The sequence below is a fragment of the Elgaria multicarinata genome, chromosome 21 (genome assembly GCF_023053635.1).
Source record: "Elgaria multicarinata webbii isolate HBS135686 ecotype San Diego chromosome 21, rElgMul1.1.pri, whole genome shotgun sequence".
NCBI classification, from domain to species: domain Eukaryota; kingdom Metazoa; phylum Chordata; class Lepidosauria; order Squamata; family Anguidae; genus Elgaria; species Elgaria multicarinata.
In genome coordinates this window covers 11863206-11883949 of record NC_086191.1, presented here as the reverse complement: position 1 = coordinate 11883949, position 20744 = coordinate 11863206, and the positions used below count along the sequence as shown (strand labels likewise).

The window sequence follows — 20744 nt, the reverse complement described above, 5'->3', positions numbered from 1 at the left end:
CCAACCCCCTGCTCAATGCAGGAATCCGCCCTCAAGCATCCCTGACAGATGCTTGTCCAGCTGCCTCTTGAAGGCCTCTAGTATGGGAGAGGCCACCACCTCCCTAGGTCGCTGGTTCCATTGTCGTACTGCTCTAACAGTCAGGAGGTTTTTCCTGATCATAGAATCATAGAATAGCAGAGTTGGAAGGGGCCTACAAGGCCATCGGGTCCAACCCCCTGCTCAATGCAGGAATCCGCCCTCAAGCATCCCTGACAGATGCTTGTCCAGCTGCCTCTTGAAGGCCTCTAGTGTGGGAGAGCCCACCACCTCCCTAGGTCACGGGTTCCATTGTTCTTTAAACCAGACTTGGATTGGATGTTAGAGATGGTTTCTCTCCTGTTCTCATTTTTCCAGCCTGAAGTTCATCTCATCACCAACTTCCTCGTGAAAACCCCTTTTCGTGTGCATTTCTCCTAACGCAATGGAGGCGCTGTTTTTCTGCAATTCGCTGAAGGCGAAATTAAAACGGTGGCCCCACACGGTGCGGAATATGGTGCCGTGTCTTTCCCGCTTATCCAGACCTACCCACCGTTGACGCCAGCCCTGAGTCGTTGCGTTACACATCATGTTTTAAAAGACAAAAACATTGGCTGCCCCTTTTAATCATTCAAAAGTTTTTTAATTGATTGCTGATGAACACGTGACACGTTTTGGCTCAGGAAAGAATCTGGCCTTAGAATGTGCATACAGGTGTCACGTCCTTTCTCAAAGGAGTGACAAAACAAAACACCCAGTATTCCCCTGCATTCCTCTGAGTTGCTTCCATCACAGGGCCCATGTACTTTCACCCTGACCTCCATAGTCTTAAGGACTAGAAACTTGCTGTTTTACTGTTTAAACGAAATCCAAAAGTTTCCAGGAAGTATGCATCCCACATGCCCGTTTCTGCGCTTGGGAAATGCAAGCAGCCACGGAACTGTCCACGAGAAACAGCTTTTGCGTGATCTTCTGCTGTCACCAATCTCTTTCTGTCTGCCTCCACAAAGACATGCACAGCTACAATTAATTTCATTTATTTATTTGGTCGGTTTATATCCTGACACTCAACCTCCTCTTCCCACTGCAAAATAGGAAAGAAGGTTCAATGTGGCTTTATGAGGCCGTGGAGATTCTGAGCCGATGATTTGTTTCCTGTTTCACCACCTTAGCACATCCCACCTTCTTGAGACGCCTCTTGGGACACCTTCTCCAGCAAGATCTGGTCTTGGCCCTTGACGGGAAGGCAGGGCTCCACTGTCCTTCCGCTGTTGGGGGAGGAAATGCAAGCCGGATTTAGCAGAACGTCTCAACGCAAAGCCAACATAAAATGGGGTCATCTCCAGGTAGTGTCGTCTTTCTCAAAACCTCCTGCCTTCTTGGGAGACGATGACGAGGCTTGCTAAATAATCTACAAAGCTTTATTCAAGCAATCATCATCTCTGGGGTCTAATCTCTTGGAACTTTCCCCTATGCAAACTAAGCGAGACAATTGTCTTTCCAAGAAGAATGGAAAGCCTTTTCTCAAGACGCGTTAACTTCAGAGAGACTAGTTCTGAGGCAGCTTCTGATGGGATGCCAGCCGGGTTGACTTTCTCTCGCCTTCCTTTCGCTCCGCCTGTTTTAGTCTGTGGCATACTCTAGGATCGGCTAACCTGTTTGTGCTCTCCCCTTTGGAAGAATATTGGCTTCCCACTGACTGTGTATTATTTGCTCTTGACGAGATAAACTCTGGAGAGGGTTCATTCCCAGCTGGTGAAGGGCCCGTGAGAGCTCTCTCCTCCACTGGTACAGCCTGGCCTGTTTCTGGCGCCGACTCCTCTACTTCAGAGTCTGATTCTGATTGATCACCTGAAACACCTTCTTCCAACCCAGGGAGAGCAGGGCTAGACATAATAAGATCCCTGTTCAAGAGCGAATATGCCCTTGTGACATGGGAAGTGTGGAAACTGAAGCCCATGTATTACTTCATTGTCCTTTTTACCGTGACCTCCGCAAAGATCTTATTACCCCAATTCTTTTTAAAAAACCAGAGAGATTTGAAGCATTTTATTTAAAACATCTATTATCAGATCAGAACCCCCTGATTACACACAACGTAGCACGATTCTGTGCATCTGCTATCACCTGCAGAAAAACTATGTTAAACCAAGGATAGTAAACCTCTTTAGAGGTACCATTACTATTACGTTTATGACATCTTGTGTTTCAGATACATGACTCTTGTTCCCCAGTCTTTAACAGGATTGCCTTTATAATAGTTATAATTGTAGTTATTTTAACCTGTCGGTTAGAGACTCTTGTCTCCCTGTTCTTAATTTGGCTTGCTTTTATAATTACTGTATTTTGCTCTTATAGTTACTGACCGTAATAAATTTTGATTGATTGATTGACACAGGGCGGATTTTGCATGCAGGCCTCAGATTCGACACCCTAGAGAATGCTAGGCAAAACAGCTTCCTCTGCCCAAATTTGCTACTCGCCAACAGGATGTGAATTTGGGGTTGGGGGTGGGTGGGCATTGTTGTCAATGAACCAGCCCCTCCTTTGATGACGAGCCACCGACGGGAACTCACCCGCTCTCAACTTCTTCTATGGTATCCGGAAGGGGCACATTGAGCGTCTCAGGCAGGAAGATGGCGGCGATCCCGGACAGGATTGGGGCCGTCCCGTATATGAGCGGAGGGAGGTAGGGGAAATATTCTCCCGTCATTTTTACCATTGGTGCCACTATTCCCCCCACGCGAGCCAGGGTGCTGCCTATCCCCATCCCGGTCTGTCTGCAAGTGTAGAAAACAACCTTTAAAGAAGAAACCGTAGAACTGTAAAAAATAAAGTGCTGGTTTTCCTTGGCTCTCGAAAAAAAAACAGAGATTTACCAAGGCAAACAAGATTCTGGTGTCCTTTCCTCCCCCACCACCACTTTTCTTCTTTCTGCTGGGTTGCTCAGGCCTGCTGTGCATCGATTCTTAGCCTGCAGAGCTTCTTTGAAAGCCTGTCTTGAGTGACGATTTGGCTGATGGATGGTTCAGCTATATATTGGCTCCATTTCGCAACCAAATATTCAAAGGGGGTGATGAAATTGACTAGCCCAGCAGCTGCTGGGCTAGTCAATTTCATCCCCAGCCTTCTTCCATCCAGTCTCTGCAGTTTGTAAAACTGGGATAATATACAGCATCTGATCTAGTCACACACACACATACACACACTGTCCTGGCTAGTGTGAGGTCCAGACAAAGTGGTTGCACCACAGTGTTCACCATCCGTTCGGGGTCACACTAAGCAAAGCAGGATGTGCATGAATCAACACAGACGACAGAGCAGGGCCATGGATAGCACCTTGCATAAAGTGCTGCCTGGAGTCTTCTCCCATAAGGAGCTGTTGTCCCAGCAAAGGCCTGCAGCAAAGGGGCTGTTGTCCCAGCAAAGACCTACAGTTGACAGAGGCCTTAAGAAGGCTCTTGGTTTCTACAGTCTCATGCTCCTGTGTGGCTGAAGGAAAGAAGAAGCTGCAGGGGAATCATCCTCAGCATCAGATGATGGGAGGGCAATATCCTCTGGCCAGGCAGGTACAGAAGGGGTGCTGAGGGCTCCCCTTGAAATGGGGTTACTTGTGACTCATCTGAATGAGAGTCTTCCACAGGGTAGTGTGGATTCTCAGAACCAGGGGTCATTACACACTCAAGCAGAAGGAGCAGTTTCTCAGCCTTGCTACCAGGCTAGTGATCAACGCTGAAACCTTCTTCAGGGTGGAAGTTGTTCTCTAAGACATCTAGAGGGCAGCAGGTTGGGGAAGGATGTACCAACATGAAAGAAATGCCTGTTTTGACACATAAAAACACTCCCAGTGCCTGGCTTTAGAGACAGCTGCTCCCCTCAGTAACAGGCGGGGACATACCTGATCACCGTTGGGTATAGCTCGCCCGTGTAGAGATAGAGGCAATTGAAGGAAGAGGCCAAGCATCCTTTCCCGAGCACTGCCAGAGAAGTCCTTAGTGTTCGAAGATCTTGAGAGTGGGGAAGAAGGAAGGCAGGAGAAACAAAAAGGCCATTGTGAGTTTTCCTGATCAGTTTCCTGTTAGATGAATAGAAAGATGTCTAGATAGATAGGTTGTTTTCTAGATAGATGGATAGACGGATGTCTAGGGAAGTAGGTTGATTTTTAGCTAGGTGCCTTGAGAGATGTCTAGAGGACCAGATGTCCAGATGGATAGAGCAGAGAGAGCATCTGAGCTGCGGGTTTCAGAGAAGTCGATGGGCTTTCTCCGCTGTGGCAGCCCGGTTGTGGAATGAGCTCCCCAGAGAGGTCCGCCTGGCGCCTACACTGTACTCCTTTCGTCGCCAGCTGAAGACCTTTTTATTCTCTCAGTATTTTAACACTTAATTTTAACTTAAATTTAAATTTTACTGTTTTAACTCTGTATTTTAATCTTACATCAATTTTGCTGCGTGGTTTTATCCTGGTTGTGCTTTTTATACTGTATTTTGTATTTGTGCTTTTAACCTGTTGGTTGTTTTATTATGGTTTTAATTTTTGTGAACCACCCAGAGAGCTTCGGCTAAATAAATAAATAAATAAGTCTACAGATCCTCAGGTCTGGGGGCCAACTTGGCCCTCTTGGGGGTCCAGCTCAGCCCCCTGGGATTTTCCAGATCATTGGAAGCTGGGAGCTCCGATGCTAGCAGGGCAATGAATCCGCTCCGGGTTTCAATCAGCCAGAACTCTACAGGAGCTGCCCAATTACCAGAGCCACACGCCTCCCCTGCTCCGTATGCAAAGGATCCTGCCCAGGTGACGGCTCACCTGTGGGCACGAATATATTAGCCAGGATGGCCAAGCCGGCCAAGATGACAGAGGAGGCCTGAGTGGCTCTCCGCCCGATGTAGCTCATGCCGATGGCAGCCCCCAGCTTGGCCGGGATGTCGATCGAACCAAACGCCACCTGGATCAGGTAGATGCTGAAACCAAAGTTCTGGAGGTCCATGGCGAGACCGTAGTAAGCAAAACTGGTAGCAAACCTGGAATTAGGGAGTCAGGAGGGGCCCGGGGGTGGGGTAGGAGGGACACAAAGCATCCATGAATACACCTTTCCGTAACCGGTAACCGTGTCAGAAAGAAGACACAATGGAGAGTGTGTGACTATTGCAGACAAACATATTTTCATTGGCCTATTAATTGATGAATCACCTAAACAAAGCAGTCCCAGAATTTAGCGATTTGGAATTTAAACAACTTCCACTGTGTATTTTAAAAGGAACCAAAAACCAAGTTTCTAACCTTTATGCTCAGTGTTTGTTTTAGATATATGTGGTCTCTGTGTATGCTGTTTGTGTGTGTTATGTAAACGTTTTTTAAACTTTGCTGTATTTTAATCGTTCTAAACCACCCAGAGAGTTTTGGCTATGGAGCGGTATAGAAAGGCTTATCATAAGGACATCAGAAGAGCCCTGATGCTGGATCAGACCAAGGGTCCATCTAGTCCAGCACTCTGTTCACACAGGGGCCAACCAGCCATCGGCCAGGGATGAAGAAGCAGGACATGGTGCAACAGCACCCTTCCACCCATGTTCCCCAGCAACTGGTGCACACAGGCTTATTGCCTCGGATACTGGAGGTAGCACACAACCATCAGGGCTAGTAGGCATGGATAGCCTTCACCTCCAGGAATTTATCCAACCCCCTTTTAAAGCCATCCAGATTGGTGGTCATCACCACATCCTGTGGTAGTGAGTTCCATAACTATGTGCTGTGTGAAGAAGTCCTTCCTTTTATTTGTTCTGGATCTCCCACCAATCAGTTTCATGGGATGACCCCGGGTTCTAGTATTTTGAGAGAGGGAGAAAAATGTCTCCCTATCCTCATTCTCCAGACCATGCATAATTTTGTACACTTCTATCTTGTCTCCCCTTAGCCTCCTCTTCTCCAAGCTAAACCATCCCAGTTGGCGTAACCTTCCCTCGTAGGAGAGATGCTCCCGTCCCTTAATCATTTTAGTTACCCTTTTCTGCACTTTTTCCAGCTCTATAATATCCTTTTTTAGGTGTGGTGACCAGAACTGTACACCGTACTCTAAGTGTGGTCGCACCATAGATTTGTATAAGGGCAGTACGATACTGGCCATTTTATTCTCAATTCCTTTTATTATAATGCCTAACATGGAGTTTGCCTTCTTTACAGCGGCTGTACATGTTCATCGAGCTGTCCACCACAGTCCCAAGATCTCTTTCTTGTTCGGTCGCTGCCAGCTCAGATCATCATCATCATCTGTCTAATCAGAGTATTTGAAATTTAGGAGGGGGAGAGGTGAAAAGAAATTACCAAAGCTTACCACACGCTGGAAATGCAGCAAGAGATCCGGCGAACGGTGGGTGTACGCACCAAACTGACGAGCGTGTAGGACGTTTGTGCCAGGGCTAATTCTTTCTGCATGCTTGATTTCAAGACCTGGAGGAAGGAAATCAGGAAATCAAAGAGCTGGTCATACCCGTGATTGTTGTCAAGACATCTCCTTAATACTTTGGCACGTGGTCATACCTGCATGTGTGTTTTTCTGCCTAAACGCACATAAGGTTGTGCCTTTCGTCGTGTTCTTATCGGGGTTGCCGGACTAAATAAATCCACTTTAGTCTGATCTAGCAGGGCTGTTCTTATCTTCTTCAAAGAAAATTGTGGGGCGACGTTTGAGATGACCAAACCGTTCCCCCAATACGTCATCTTATTTCCCTTGCCTTGGACGGACCTGAGAGTGATCGCTGAAGTTTGGCAAAGAAGTGTTCTAAAATTTACCCTGTTCAGATGTCTTGTGAAGCTAAGCGTTTTGAGCTAAACATGATGGCTTAGCGTGTCATGTGAACCATTCCTAACCATAGTGGCTACCTTACCATGGTTTAAACATGCTCACTATTCATTTGCTGCAAAAGGGTTAACAGCCTAAATGTGGCTAAGCGTGTTGTCTGAACCGGCCCGCTGTGTGCCTCAAAGTAGACAGCACTATTTTTAAAAGAAAACTAAAGAATCCCACCAAATCATTAAAAAACTCCCCCGATGTATGTACAATACAAATTCGATATGTGATCTAAATGTTCGCCGGCTTTGTCTAACCTGATGCCTGCCAGACGTTAAAGACGACACGTCTCAAGCTCCCTGACCATTAGCTATGCTGGCTGAGGCTGATGGGAATTGAAGTCCAAACATCTGGAAGGCACTAGGTTGGGGAAAGGGTGCTACACACACACACACACACACACACACACACACACACACACACACACACACACACGGGTTGGGAACATAATACAAAAAGATACCTTAATCTATAGGTGGGAAATGGTTTTCAAAACTTTCTTCAAGAGCTGTTCTTTGGGACATTATACATCTGCTATGGCTCTCTCCCCCACCCAACCCAGATTAAGTTTGAGCTGTTCAGAATTCAAAGGCTCACATTCCCCCCCCCCACACACAAAGCAAATCAATCCATCCAACTTCTGTTTCCGAATGAATGTGCCAATTCGCCTGTATCTTCAATCCCGGTTTGTGCACGTACCTCTCTGCTGAGCTTCTCTCCCTCTTCCTTCTTCCCGTTGATCTGGGCCACCTTCTTGAGGACCTCGACCGCCTTGTCCAATTTGCCAGAAAGCACCAGCCAGCGGGCAGATTCCGCAAACCACCTGTGCAAAAAATAAAATAAAAAAAGCCCAGTCTCAGACCGCTGGAGGCAGCTTCCTGATGGCACCAACATCCAGCATCCCTGGGCAGCACCCGGGGTCCCAACAGGGCATGTGTCCTTCTTTACTATCTTTTGTTTTAAGGACTGTCGGAGGGCAGTCCTCTATTTGAAAGTCGTTCTCCGTTTCAGGGTTGGGCTGTGGGTCAAATTCAGTTTCAGGGAAGATCTCATGTGGGTGGAACCCAAGGCAAAAGTGGAGGGCCGGGCTCCCCAAAGTACAACATCTCAAAATTATAAACCGCCCTCGATTGGCAAGGAATTTCAATGCACGCGAGATTAAGAGCGAGCAAACCCATCCGAGATTAAAAACCGTACCGATGACATGTTAAAAGGCGAACGGAAACAACCGCTCTTGAACCAACAGGCCAAACGAAAAGGAGATGAACTTTAAAAATAAAAATAAAAATAGTAAAATATTTAAATGTCCGCCTTTGGGGGCAATGCATTTCTACTTTTGGAGTGTCATCTTGAGGGAGCAATTGCCCTCTCAAAGCTACGGCCTTGAAATAATGAGTAAAGAAGCATTTGCCTGTATTTCTATACCATCCAATAGCTGAAGTTCTCTGCGTTGTTCACAGCAATTAAAAACTGTGGGCCGTCTTCTTAATATTCAGGGCTAGCAGCCCTGGACCACCTTATAACCGGTGTGGTGTAGTGGCTAAAGTGTTGGACTGGGAGTTGGGAGATCCTGGGTTCGAGTCCCCACTTGGCCATGGAAACCCACTGGGTGACTTTGAGCCGGTCGCAGACTCTCAGCCCAGCCTACCTCACAGGGTTGTTGTTGTGAGGATAAAATGGAGGAGGAGGAAGATTACGTATGCCGCCTTGGGTTCGTTGGAGGAAAAAAGGCAGGATATAAATGCAATAATAAATACATAAATTTTAATATAAAAGTTTGAAGGCGCAATCCTATGTGTGTTTAGACATGGGGGTGGGTTGAAACCCTACATAGAATCATAGAATAGCAGAGTTGGAAGGGGCCTACAAGGCCATCAAGTCCAACCCCCTGCTCAACGCAGGAATCCACCCTAAAGCATCCCTGAAAGATGGTTGTCCAGCTGCCTCTTGAAGGCCTCTAGTGTGGGAGAGCCCACAACCTCCGTAGGTCACTGGTTCCATTGTCGTACTGCTCTAACGGTCAGGAAGTTTTTCCTGATGTCCAGCTGGCTGGGGAATGCTCGGAGTTGTAAGGCTTTCCCCCCTTTTTAACACGTATTGGATTCCGCCCCAAAAGTGTAAAACGGCCGTCTAAAATTAAAATGGAACCCAAATTTGGGGGCAAAGTCTCCCGCAATGGCAGTTCTTAGCAAGAGCTAAGTAGGGGGCTCACAGCCAAAGGCCGGGGATCCAGGAGTTTCTGTGACCCCCGAGGGGATGCCGTCTGCTCACCAAGAGTAGATGAAGAAGGCGAAGAAGGGCATGGAAGCGGCGAACTGCAGCCAGCGCCAGTCCGGGAGGGCGTAGGCCAGTCCAGGGAGGATAATTTGCCCAAACGTTGCACAATAACTCACCACAGTCCCGGCCACAGTGCGGACTTTTGTGGGCACCCACTCGAGGACTGAGGGAAAGCACAGGAAGGAGAAAAGAAAAGGAAGACCAGGAGTCTGCGGAGTCAGAATCAACCCATAAATCAACTGATGCATTATTTAATTCCTGCTCTTCTGCTTAAGACACAGGCAGTGGAGGCTGGTGGCTCTGATTTCGGTGGGGCTGTAGAGCTGCTCTGGGTTTCAGTCAGAACCAGCCAGACTTCTCAAGGAGCTTCTTCAAAGTGCTGAACTTGAGCCCCATAATAGGTTCAGCACCGCGGATGGCTAAGCCAAGGATATAAAAATGACCCTTCCTACACACACACCCATTTTCCAGCCTATGATATATATCAGGGGTATGGAACTGCTTTTAGCTCAAAGGCTAAACCTCTAGGGGGGAGGTGCATTCTAGTGGTGGGTGTGGCTAAAGGAAAAGGGGTGGAGCTAAAGGAAAAGGGGAGGAGCCAGGCTACAGCTCTAGGGGAGGGGCATTCTAATGGTGGGTGTGGCTAAAGGAAAAGGGGTGGAGCCAGACTAAAGCTGTAGGGGAGGGCATTCTAATGGTGGGTGTGGCTAAAGGAAAAGGGGGTGGAGCCAGACTAAAGCTCCAGGGGAGGAGTATTCTAGTGGTGGGTGTGGCTAAATGAAAGGGGGTGGAGCCAGGCTAAATCTCCAGGTGAGGGGCATTCTAGTGGTGGGTGTGGCTAAAGGAAAAGGGGTGGAGCCAGGCTAAAGCTCCAGGGGAGGAGCATTCTAGTGGTGGGTGTGGCTAAAGGAAAAGGGGTGGAGCCAGGCTAAAGCTCTAGGGGAGGAGCATTCTGGTGGTGGGTGTGGCTAAAGGAAAAGGGGGTGGGGCGAGGGTCTTAGGAGAGACACTGCACAAAGGCCAGGGAATCCATCAAACAACCAGTGGTTGGGGGAGAGGAGATGGAGACAAGGGAGGGGCCTTTCTGGGGAGCCCCACAGGACCAGGTTGGGAATGCTAGAGGGCTGGATTAGACCTCTGGCCGGAGGTTTGCACCCCTGATCCTGCTGGGCCTTCGCTTATCCTTTGCGGGACGTTGTGGTGTGCGTTTGTTAAAGCATTTCTTCCGACCGGGTTGCCAACTTTCTCCCTGCCCTCTGCTCCTCCGCCTTTAAGAGTAAGTTGCTCTGCAGATTTTAGCAAGTGATAAGCGTTCTTCTCTCTATAGCATGAGAAACTGATTTCTGCATACCGTTGAGTTGCAGTTAATGGACACAAGAGCAGAGTTCTCGCCTGCCCAGTCAGTTGGCAACTCTAACACAGCCCAGAACAGAGGAGATTTTGTTGGCGTGAATTACTCCCACATGACCAAATGGGGCTGGCATGTCTTGTATAACCCCCCCACACACACACTCCACCCCACACCAACAAACCTGCCTCCACAGTTTGCACATCATGTGACCCTCTTCCTCCCAGCGTGTGCAAAAGCAAATCAAAAGTCAGGTATGCCAGACTGGAGGGATAAATATTTGCACAGCTCAACGACACGCTGAGGACAAAACATCGCTAATGGGGCCAGGAATGCGAGAAAAGGCAAACAGGAAAAAACACCCCACTTTGAAAAGCATCTGCTTTCCGCAGCTGCCCGGCAGGCAGAAATCCAGCAGGTGCAGCTTTTAACCCAGGACTCTCATTTCCACACCAGGGAAAACTAGACCGGTGAAATGTCTGCCTGTCAGGGCAACGGCTAAACATCCCAGAGTTTCTAAGGATGTTTTTTTGCAAGAGATTCATATGTCGGCGGTGCTGCCCTGCCGTTGCGACCGCTTTAGGTGAAGCTGTGATGTGGCAGAGCAGGCGTGAGGAAGCCCTGTCAGCCCGAGGGCCGCGTTCAACTCTGGAGAAGTTCTTGGGGGCCACGTTCCAGTGGTGGGCAGGGGCATAATGCCCCCCAGTACAAGCACATTTGAGCTGAAAGCTCTTACTTCCAGTAACTAAGCCTTGTGAGGGGGGTTTCAACCTTTTAGGAAGTATTTAAGTCCTTCAGTTCCAAGGAAGGAAGGAAGAGGAAGGAAGGAAGGAGGAAAAACCTCTCCCCCCACACACACACAAAACAAGACAGAGCACAAGAAAAGATAGAAAAGGCCACTCCCCAAATCCCGTGCTAAGCCGGAGCGACACCACGACATCTGCGTTTCAAAAGCAGGATCTGAACACAGCTCTCAGTTCTAAAAAGCGACATTCAAACTCCGGAACCCTCATTTGTCCCCTCTCATCCATCCCTGTTGCTGCTGCCTCCTCATGATATTAACTGGTGCGTCTCGGGGTGGGTGGGGCTCCCCTGACAGAGTCCTTACCTAAGGACGTGCAGTTCAGGATTATCCCGGAGAGTGCCATGCCGACCAGGAAGCGGAAGACACAGTAGGCCATGAGACTCGGGGAGAAAGCAGTGCACACGCCTGAGACGGCCATCTGGAGGTAAGACCAGCTCAAGACCGCTTTGCGCCCAAACCTATGACACAGGACTGTGCATAAATATATGACTTTTATGACTTACACCTCCTTAGCTCTGTTCGGGCATTATATTTCTTGGTAAACTGAATACACGGGCAGGAATGAAGAAGGCTACTTAGGAAGGACCAAAAATGAGGAAATGTGTCACCCAAAAAAGAGGACCGTCGTTTGCCTAGATTTTGCTTGTGCTCATTTATATTTTAGAGTGACAGGGCCAAGGCTACACCAGGTTGTTGGTGGCAGTAGTGGGATACAAACCCAAAGCTCCATCCCACTCAAACTGCCGTAGATATATTGAAGGGATGGTATAGGCTTCCCCAACCTCGTGTCCTCCCAATGTGTTGGGCTACAGTCCTGGTGCCTGTTGATGGGGATTGTAGTCCAACACACCTGGAAGGCAAGCAGTGGGGGAAGGTTGTCTGAGATCAAAGTGAATCCATTCCACACACACACCTGTCCGCTAAGCTCCCGAACACAAGAGCACCTGCCAGAACTCCCCCCATGTAAATCGACTGGGCCATCTGTCTCCGGGTCCGTAGGTTGCACACCAGGTCCCACTGCATAGACGGAAGGGAAGAGGGTTAAGGTGGGAAAAATCAGACCGCGTAACTGTTAAGAGAGTAAAGAACTGGTAATCCGCTAACATTAACTGTACAGGAGGAGCCCCTGGGCACAAGTTGTTGGCTGGTTCGCTAAGCAGGTAGGGATGGAGGCAAGAGCAATGGGCCTTTTGGAAGGGGAGGGGATGCAATTGCTGCCCTTCCCATTCCTTGCTGCCAGCATCAGCCTGCCTCATTATAGGGCCGGCCCTGCACCCAGGCACCCTAAACCATCTGTCAGGGATGCTTTAGGGTGGATTCCTGCATTGAGCAGGGGATTGAACTCGATGGCCTTTAGGCCCCTTCCAACTCTGCTATTCTATGATTCTATGATCCTCTGTTCTGACAATGTGCTCTCTTTGCGCCATCAGCTTGTCGGGGCACATAGCCGGATGGAGTAATATCAGTGACCTAAAATGAAAGGGGGTGTGGCCTAGGAAGAGTAGGTGTGGCTTGAGCAGAGATCTGGTTGTGAGATTTGGAGGTCGGCCTTTGGCCCATTGACTGAACATTCCTCACCCCTCTTCTAAAACCTCAGCGCGGACTAAATCAGTCACATCTTAAATAAGGGGGATTTAAGATTTGGGCCGGTGAGCGCTCTGCCCTGGGGGCGTGGCTAGCTCATGGATAAAATGGCTGCCCTTGTGGCCGCGGCTGGTCACGTGGCAACCCTCATCTTCCAGCTGGCAAAGTGGTGAGATGAAAATGAAAGTCGCTTGGCCAAAAACCTAAGTGGGCAGAGGTGGGCTCTGAGCTCCAAAGCCAAAAAAAACCTTTAAACCTAAGTCAAGATGTCGTTGGAGGGCAACCCTTCACTTTGGAGAAAACCAGCCTCCCAGTTGTTGTTGTTTTTTAAAAAAAAACACTTAAGAAATAAAATAAAAAATGAACAGGGTCATGGGTCAAATATTTTTTGACTTAAATATTTATCTTCTGATTTTGTGTCTCTCGATGCGAGTGCCCTGGCGGTACAGACAGAAGAACATAAAAGATGATCAGGATTTGAACCAGGTCTCGGCTTTTCTTATTGTTAAGAAACTATCTTTATCGCATGTGTTGTCAGTTTAAATGTTTGTATGTAAACTTTTATTATTATTATTATGCTCAATATTATAATTGTAAGGTTTTTACTCTTGGGAAAGTGCCCAGATTGCTTTGGCTTACTGGATGGTATAGAAATGTAATAAATGAATGAAAATTAACAAATGTCAGGAGAGGCCTGCTGGAAAAGACTAAGAATCTGTATCTCCCCAGATGCTTATGGGAACCCCACAACCAGGCCTACCCTACAGGTAGACTGCGTCTGAACACAGAAGTTCCACTTCACTGTCGTGATTCACAACCAACGATGGGTTTATTTTCTGTATGTGCCTGGCGAGTGCTGAAACTTTGGGAAAGCAAACATTCCCAAACAAGTCTTGAAATGTTATCTTCTTTTTTAAAAGGTGTCGTTTTACAAGATGTCTTCGCTTTACAAGACACCTCTGTCATTTTAGCAGCGAAGAAAAACGGGACGTCAACTGTCTTTGCCGCTGGGCTCTTGGGATGTGTGAAATGCCCCCCTCTTGTAAGAATTTATGTTGAATCACCCGGCACGAGAGAGCTCACTTCGTAGCCATTGATGGCCAGTTCTGTCTGGGCAGACCTGAGAGAAATGAGGTGTGTGTCTGGAGCACTCTCAAAAAGATTGCTAGGGGCATTAAACTAGTCAGGGCATTAAACTAGTCAGGGCGTTAAATCTGCCTTTGCATTCAACGTGTGGAATGTTATTTGTATATATATATATTTTTAAAAAACTGATTTATTTTACTTTATTTTATAATGATTAGGATAGCAGCAGACATGGAGGAAGAATTTAACTCTGTCCTACCCTTCTGCAGACCCAAAGGAAATCCCATTCACAGAAGCAGATTTTTGGAGGGTGGCAGTGAGATTTTTCCTTCCTAACTCCAATGGCACTTTCAGGGCATAGGTTTTGCTCTGGAATGCAGCTGGAGAGGAAAGGGTTAATCCCCCTCACGCCTGCTGTGATCCTTATCATTATCAGCCCCCTACCCCAAGCAATGCTATTTGCACTTAAACCCGAAACAACAAAAACTGCACACTAAATGCAAAGACCGCTTTTAATATCATGTCTACTTTGTCACTTAAGATGTTTCTGAGTAGCAGATTTCGCTTCTAAAACCCGGAGTGGAAAACTACCAATGGCCAGTGTGTGTGTGTTACAGGTGGTTCTAGGAGCCCGTTCATGCTTCGAAACACCCCACCCCACCCCCAGTTTCTTTCCAAACCCCACAATTCTGTGGCAAATTCGGCAGTGGCAGCGCCCCCTAAAAACAGTAATGGTGGGCCGTATATGGCCTGAATGCTACCGGATCCCGGTTTTAAAAGTCCCAGAGATCTGCTCCGAAGTTGTTTCGGGAGCTGGCACTGTGTGAACGCAGGCATGCACACCCCCCCCCGCTTCTCCTCTGCTCGTTTTTCAAGCGAACCATTGTGCATGTCATGATATATTAAAAAAAAAATTCCTTTCCTCTTTGCAATGCAGCCAGCCTGGGGACAGTTGCATGCCAGCCTAGGCGAAACTGGAATGCCAGAAGGGCTCTTAAAATTTAGCAAACCGGCTCCGAACTGTACTGGATTCAAAACCTCCCCCTCAGCTCGGCAGAGCGCGACGTCAGAATCTCGCCATGTCGTGAGCCTCCCCCCCACCTCCTCTCTCACCTCCATGATAATGGTGTTGGCGAAAATGCTCCGGTCGTAGATCCACCCATCGTGGCACGGCTCTGTGTCCCCCTGGGTCTCGTTGCCACCCGTGGCACTGCCATTGAGGTGCCAGCGCGGGGTGACGAAGCGGCGGCATTTCTCGGGTTTCCCGGTCGCGTCTCGGGGGATGGAGATCCAGAGGAAGTCTTCCTCGGTGCCCGTTTTTTGAGTCCTATTCGCGGGCCAACTGGTGCCGTTGCCAACCAGCCGGATTCGGCAGTGGTGTTCCGGGATGGCAGCCGAAAAGTTCTGTAGCAGGTTGTGGCTGGACGTCAGTAGGACAGGGATCACCAGCAGCGCCACGTGGAGGACCTGGAAGCGGCCCATGCCCCCGATCCGGTCGAGGAGTTCTGCGAAGGTCATGGCAAAAGGGGGACGCTTGGACAGGAACGGCGGCGAGGGTTGCGAAGCAGCTAACCTCAGAAGCGACCGTTCATGGCCCGGATCTCCGGAACACATGCCAGCCAGCTCTAGTGTTTCCCACCCTCTCTGGAAATGTTTCCTCTTACTAATTCAGGGTCAAGATCTTGGAAGGCAAGGCTGAAACGGTCCCCCCCTTCTTCCAAACTTGGCCGCAGCTGAAAGCATCGTTCATGGGCCTTGCAGAGAAAATAAAAAACACATCTGAGTAACCTGTTGTGCGAACTGGAGTCACCCCGCGCGGGACTGCTTCCCCGAAGATGCCGCAAACCGCCTGGGTGTGTGTGTGTGTTGACGAACCCCCGCACGTGTGTTGTAGCCTTGGGGGGAACTTATGGGGCGGGTTGCGGAAAGGGTGGGTGGGTGGGTGGGTGTCCCCCCCTCGGTGGGGATTATGCAAGCCTTAATCACTTTACTTGGGTCAAAGTTCTAATGAGGCTTTTGAAGGATTAGCTCCAAAGGGAAGGAAGGATGAGAAAATGCAGGCATTCAGCTAGTGCAGGGCACGGTGCCGTGAGGAACAAGTATTAGGCTGGAGTTGGGCAGGGGGAGAAAGGAAAGAGGGGGATTTGGCCATGTTCTCTTGGCTACAAAAAGGTGGCCTTTTGTTCTACTGTGCTCACACTCTGAAGAGGAAAGAAAACCGGACCGTCGTAAAACCGTGTGCCCCAAAATGACAAAGGCAGGCGACCCAGCTTGGGAAAGCACAATGATTTTCATCTGACCCGCGTGGGGTTGGCGTATGCAAGCTTTTCAGCTACACAGAACACCAGGGTGATTTTGCCCTCTCTCGCCGAGAGAAGCGTTTTGTGAAGCTCGCAAGCTTGCCGGACTAGGCGGATTTTGAGACGTGAGGCACAATTGAGCAAATTCCCCTTTCACAGGCCCTCTCTGGACGACGTGTATGGCCCACTCATTTTAAGCCCTAGACATTTATTTCCTGGCTGAAGGCATCATTTGAATCGTGGCGCTTTTGCCGTGACAATTGAGTGGAGCAATCCACCCATTGATCTGCCCCATTTTTGCCTTCTCCCCATCGGAGAGGCAAGACCCACGGAGCTTTCCGCAGGAGAGCTGGGAGGGGGCTTCCGAGGTTGGACCTCCTCCTTGGAGGCCGGACCTCACTTCCTTTGAAGGAGGGAGCTCCAAGCTGCCCAATGGATCGCAGGGAGCACGCCATTGCAGCCGCCATTTGCATTTTAGAAACGGGAAATAAAAACAGCAGCTTTCTATCCCTCATGGGCGAGAAGATCGCGCTCACAGATCCGGCCGCCGTGTTCTTGATTGGCTCGCAGAACAGCATTGGGCTGGCGAGGAGATGATGGAGCAGGGGGCGTGCGCTTTGAACTTTCTGCCTCAGGGAAGAGTTTCCTCACTGACTTATCCACAAGGATTCTGGCACCTTGGCCAGGCCTGTTGGAGCTCCATGTCAGCCTGTAAGAATGAAGAACACGTCCTATAGCACCACCCATTCTCCCCTGAAAATGCATGATGCAAGAGAAGATGGGTCCATGATCACCAAGGTGTCATGCAGGGAAAGTTGTTCTCCATTAACAACAAAGAGTCTTGTGGCGTCAAGGCATAGTTGAGCACCTACTGAGCGCTCACATCCCAGGAGGGGCCCATGGACAATAGGACTTGCTCCCCCACCATGGCTACCTGCTTGTTCACCTGCCTCTCGCTGCAGCCCAGACAACAGTGCTGCTGAGAAGGAGTAGGAGACACCGTGGCCTCCTTGCTCCTTGGCTCTCTGCCCATCAAGCAAGTGGGAGCCATGATGAGGAAGAGGAGGAGTTGGACCAAGATCAGCTGGTGACCGTGGTGGTGAGGAGGTGGACTCATGGAAGGAGGAGACCATTGAAGGTGTCTTTCACAAGAGCCCCTCAAAACCTGGAGCTGCTACTGTCTTGTGGCACCTTAAAGCTTAACCGATGCATTCTGGCATAAGCTATTGTTCAACTTCATCAGAGGCGTGGAGAATCGGAGGGTAATAGGGAGTTTCAGGTACAAATCGGTGGCCAACAGTGAGGTCAGAAGGAAATCCGATGCAGAAAGTACTTGGATGAATGCTGGGCTCCAAATTTAATAAATTCTTTTAATAGTGAGCCAAAATTAATCCTATTTTGTCCACATTTGCAGCCATATTTGGGAGGGGGAGAATGCCTTTCCTTGAAATTAAAACACTTCCGACGCTCTTTGCTACAATATCCACAGATTTGCCCTCATTGTCCTCACTTGCCATAGTCCTCGCTTGCCCTCAGTGACGTCATTGTGCATCCCGTTCGCTACGCTAAGAAGAAGATGCAGCCGGAGGCGTCTGGTACCCAGGTAGCAAAGGAAGCGGCGGCCCAGGACAGGGCTGTGATCAGATTCACAGGGTTGAAGGGCTGAAATGGCTTGTTTGACATCGGTGTCAAAAGTGGATAATATTCTGCACCGCCCTGAGATTAATAATTCAGAGTCAGTATTCTGCTCTGCCTTCCTTTGGCTGGCTTTCTCAACGTCTAATTAGGTGGGTTTGCAGCTTTTGCAAAGACAAGGCTCCCATCAGTTTCAGATCCCCCAAGAAAACGCAACACGATAAAGAAGAAATCGCCTGTATCTGTCAATTCCCTCTGACAGCGAACACAAGTGGTTGAATGACAACAGGACTGGGGCTAAGACAAAGAGCTTAAAAGTTTGCAGAAGTGCAAAACACTTAATAAAAAACAACAACTCCAGGAGAGCAACTCCCCAACCATCCCCCAGATCATCCCAGTGAAGACTTAGTATGCTCAGAGGCCTCTAGGAGAGTTTGTTGGAAAACAGAAAATTGGGAGAGGGAGTGATTAGGTAGTTTTGAGCCTCCTACAGGTGCGTTTTGCTGTTCTGCTGAAACAGACCGAAGTCTCTACCTCTCTCGAAATCGTTACTGGCCGGAACCTTGAGCAGGAGCAATCTTATTTGAGGATGAGGATACGCTGCAACATTTTGTTACAGTATCTGGGTGCACTGGTGCACCGAAATTGTGTTTTTTAATTATTATTATTATTATTATTACAATTTTCAGGTTTCAGTGGCGAGTTCCAAAGCTCATCTGCAAAATTGTCAGCCGAGGTTTTGAACAGATGGAAAAATCAGCTAGTGTAGCACAGCGTGCTGGAGCCAGGTGGATTGCTGTGGAGGGCCATATTCTGTCAGGAGGAATCTCTCAGGGGCTGAATCCTCATAGTAGGTGAGTCTGTCTGTCTGTCTGTCTGTCTGTCTGTCTGTCTGTCTGTCTGTCTGTCTCTCTTTTTCCTGCTACACCCTTCACTCTCTCTTCCTCTCCTGGCGGAGGGACAGGCTACACTTGCAAGAGCTCTGAACTACAGAGGGCATTTGAAAGTATGGCCACACCCCTTTCCCTTTGGCTCCACCCCTTTTCTCCCTGACTGCCAGTTGTTTGGTAACTTCCTGTCTTTTGTGCACACACACACCCCCATTCTAAAAGGCGAAAATGCCTGTTCTGAGGCTTAGTCCTGGCACTAAGGGCTTTAAACTAAATTCTGGTGGCATTTTGGGCCCACCCCCTTTACCTTTGGCCCCACCCCCTTTGCCTGTGACCACACCCACCTTTGGAATACAGGAATTCAGACTAAAAGAGGCTGTGCCCCCAGTGAGAGATGGTGGGGCTGTGAATCCATTCCGGGTTTCAGACTGAACCAACCAGAACTCTAAAAAGAGTTATCCAAAGGGCTGCACTCTAGGCCCAAAATAGGACTGCTCCTTTAGAGTTCTGGCTGGACTGAAACCCGGAATGGATTCACAGCCCCACTGAAACCGGAGCCACCAGCCTCCGCTGTCTGTATCTCTCTGCTATTAAGAAGGCCCGAAGCTTTTTATTCTGGGCTCCATGAAGATGGGACGTTGCAAACAGCGATGGCTTTTTTGCTCATGAGGAGATCTTTCATCCTCAGCTCCTACTGCTCACACCATGATCTGCCTCTCTTGTTTCAGTGTTGTCCAGAGGCATGGAATCTTTGACCGTTCCTTTAATTTCTGTCATACGCAGGACGACTCCATCTTGATGGGAAACATTATATCTGTAGCTTCCATCTCCCTTCAGTTGTTCCAAGTTCCTAGACAAGGATAAAGCAGTCAAGCTAAGGCACAGATTTGCATACAATTTGTATATGTTAATTCAGACATGCCTAGATGCAAATGTTGAAATAATTCTTAGGATTTAAAAAGAAGCATAGTGCATCTCAGCATAGTGGCCCTTGCCCTTTGCCCAGGTGCTACTAACTTGATGGGCAACTTCAAGCCCCCAACTATCCTTTGGCAAACCATCAACAAACCCTGGTTTCAAACTGGCTGACGATCCTGGCTTGTTTCAGAGCAATGAACCATCATCCTCGGTTTCGATTTCTCCCAGTTTCTCATTTTTCCAGTCTTGAGGCACAATCTAATGTAGACAGGAAAAAAAGCACTGCAACTCCCAGCATCCCTCAGCCAACACTGATGGGAGTTGAAATACTTTTCCTGTCTACACATGCATAGGATTGTGCCTTTATGTTTGGTTTGTCTCAAACTTTGAGGTTTCATTGTTCCCTACTCATTTTTTTTTAAAAAAATTGCAAGCAGATTGTATTTTTGTATGTTATTTCTCCTAAGATACACATTTTCTGAAGTTCTCTACATTGGGAGAAGTGTGAATTTCGAAGGATAACTGCATTTCGGTTTGCACAATTTTCGTTTGTTCGAAATACCGAAATTGCTGAAGTTCGCATTAAAAGGGAGAAATTTCTCTCCCGTCTCTAATGCTGGGTAATATGAAGCTATCTATCGCTGGCTTATTTACCCACTTGTGCAAGCAGGAGCAAATGGGATTCCACCACTAGCACAAAGCATGTGCACTTTGTGCTGGTGGTGTATTTTTATTATTATTCTTTGCATTTTTATTTCGCCCAATAGCCGAAGCTCCCTGGGTGGTTCACAAAAACTAAAACCATTCAAAGGATAAAACACAGTATTAAAACATAATATAAAATACACATTAAAAGCTGATTAAAACATACCATACATGATTAAAACATCTTTAAAACATCCTGAAAACATTCTAAAATTCCACTGGATAGGCCTGCCGGAATAGATCAGTCTTTATTGCTTTTTTAAATTCTAAAAGACTGTAAGTTGACGAATCTCCTCCGGCAGGCCATTCCACAGTCTGGGAGCAGCAGAAGAA

General features: G+C 48.3%; 1 protein-coding gene across 1 annotated transcript; it reads right to left on the bottom strand.

The window, feature by feature from the left end:
• Positions 1 to 384: 384 nt before the first annotated feature.
• LOC134412372 (solute carrier family 22 member 6-A-like) lies at positions 385 to 15594 on the bottom strand. The gene is made up of 11 exons (XM_063146277.1): positions 15077 to 15594; positions 12207 to 12310; positions 11597 to 11751; positions 9135 to 9303; positions 7563 to 7686; positions 6348 to 6463; positions 4823 to 5037; positions 3917 to 4025; positions 2595 to 2798; positions 1201 to 1286; positions 385 to 563 (listed from the first exon to the last, which is right to left on the bottom strand). The coding sequence occupies exons 1-11, from the start codon at positions 15575 to 15577 to the stop codon at positions 385 to 387; spliced, it is 1962 nt and encodes a 653-aa protein (XP_063002347.1). The 5' UTR covers positions 15578 to 15594.
• Positions 15595 to 20744: the final 5150 nt, after the last annotated feature.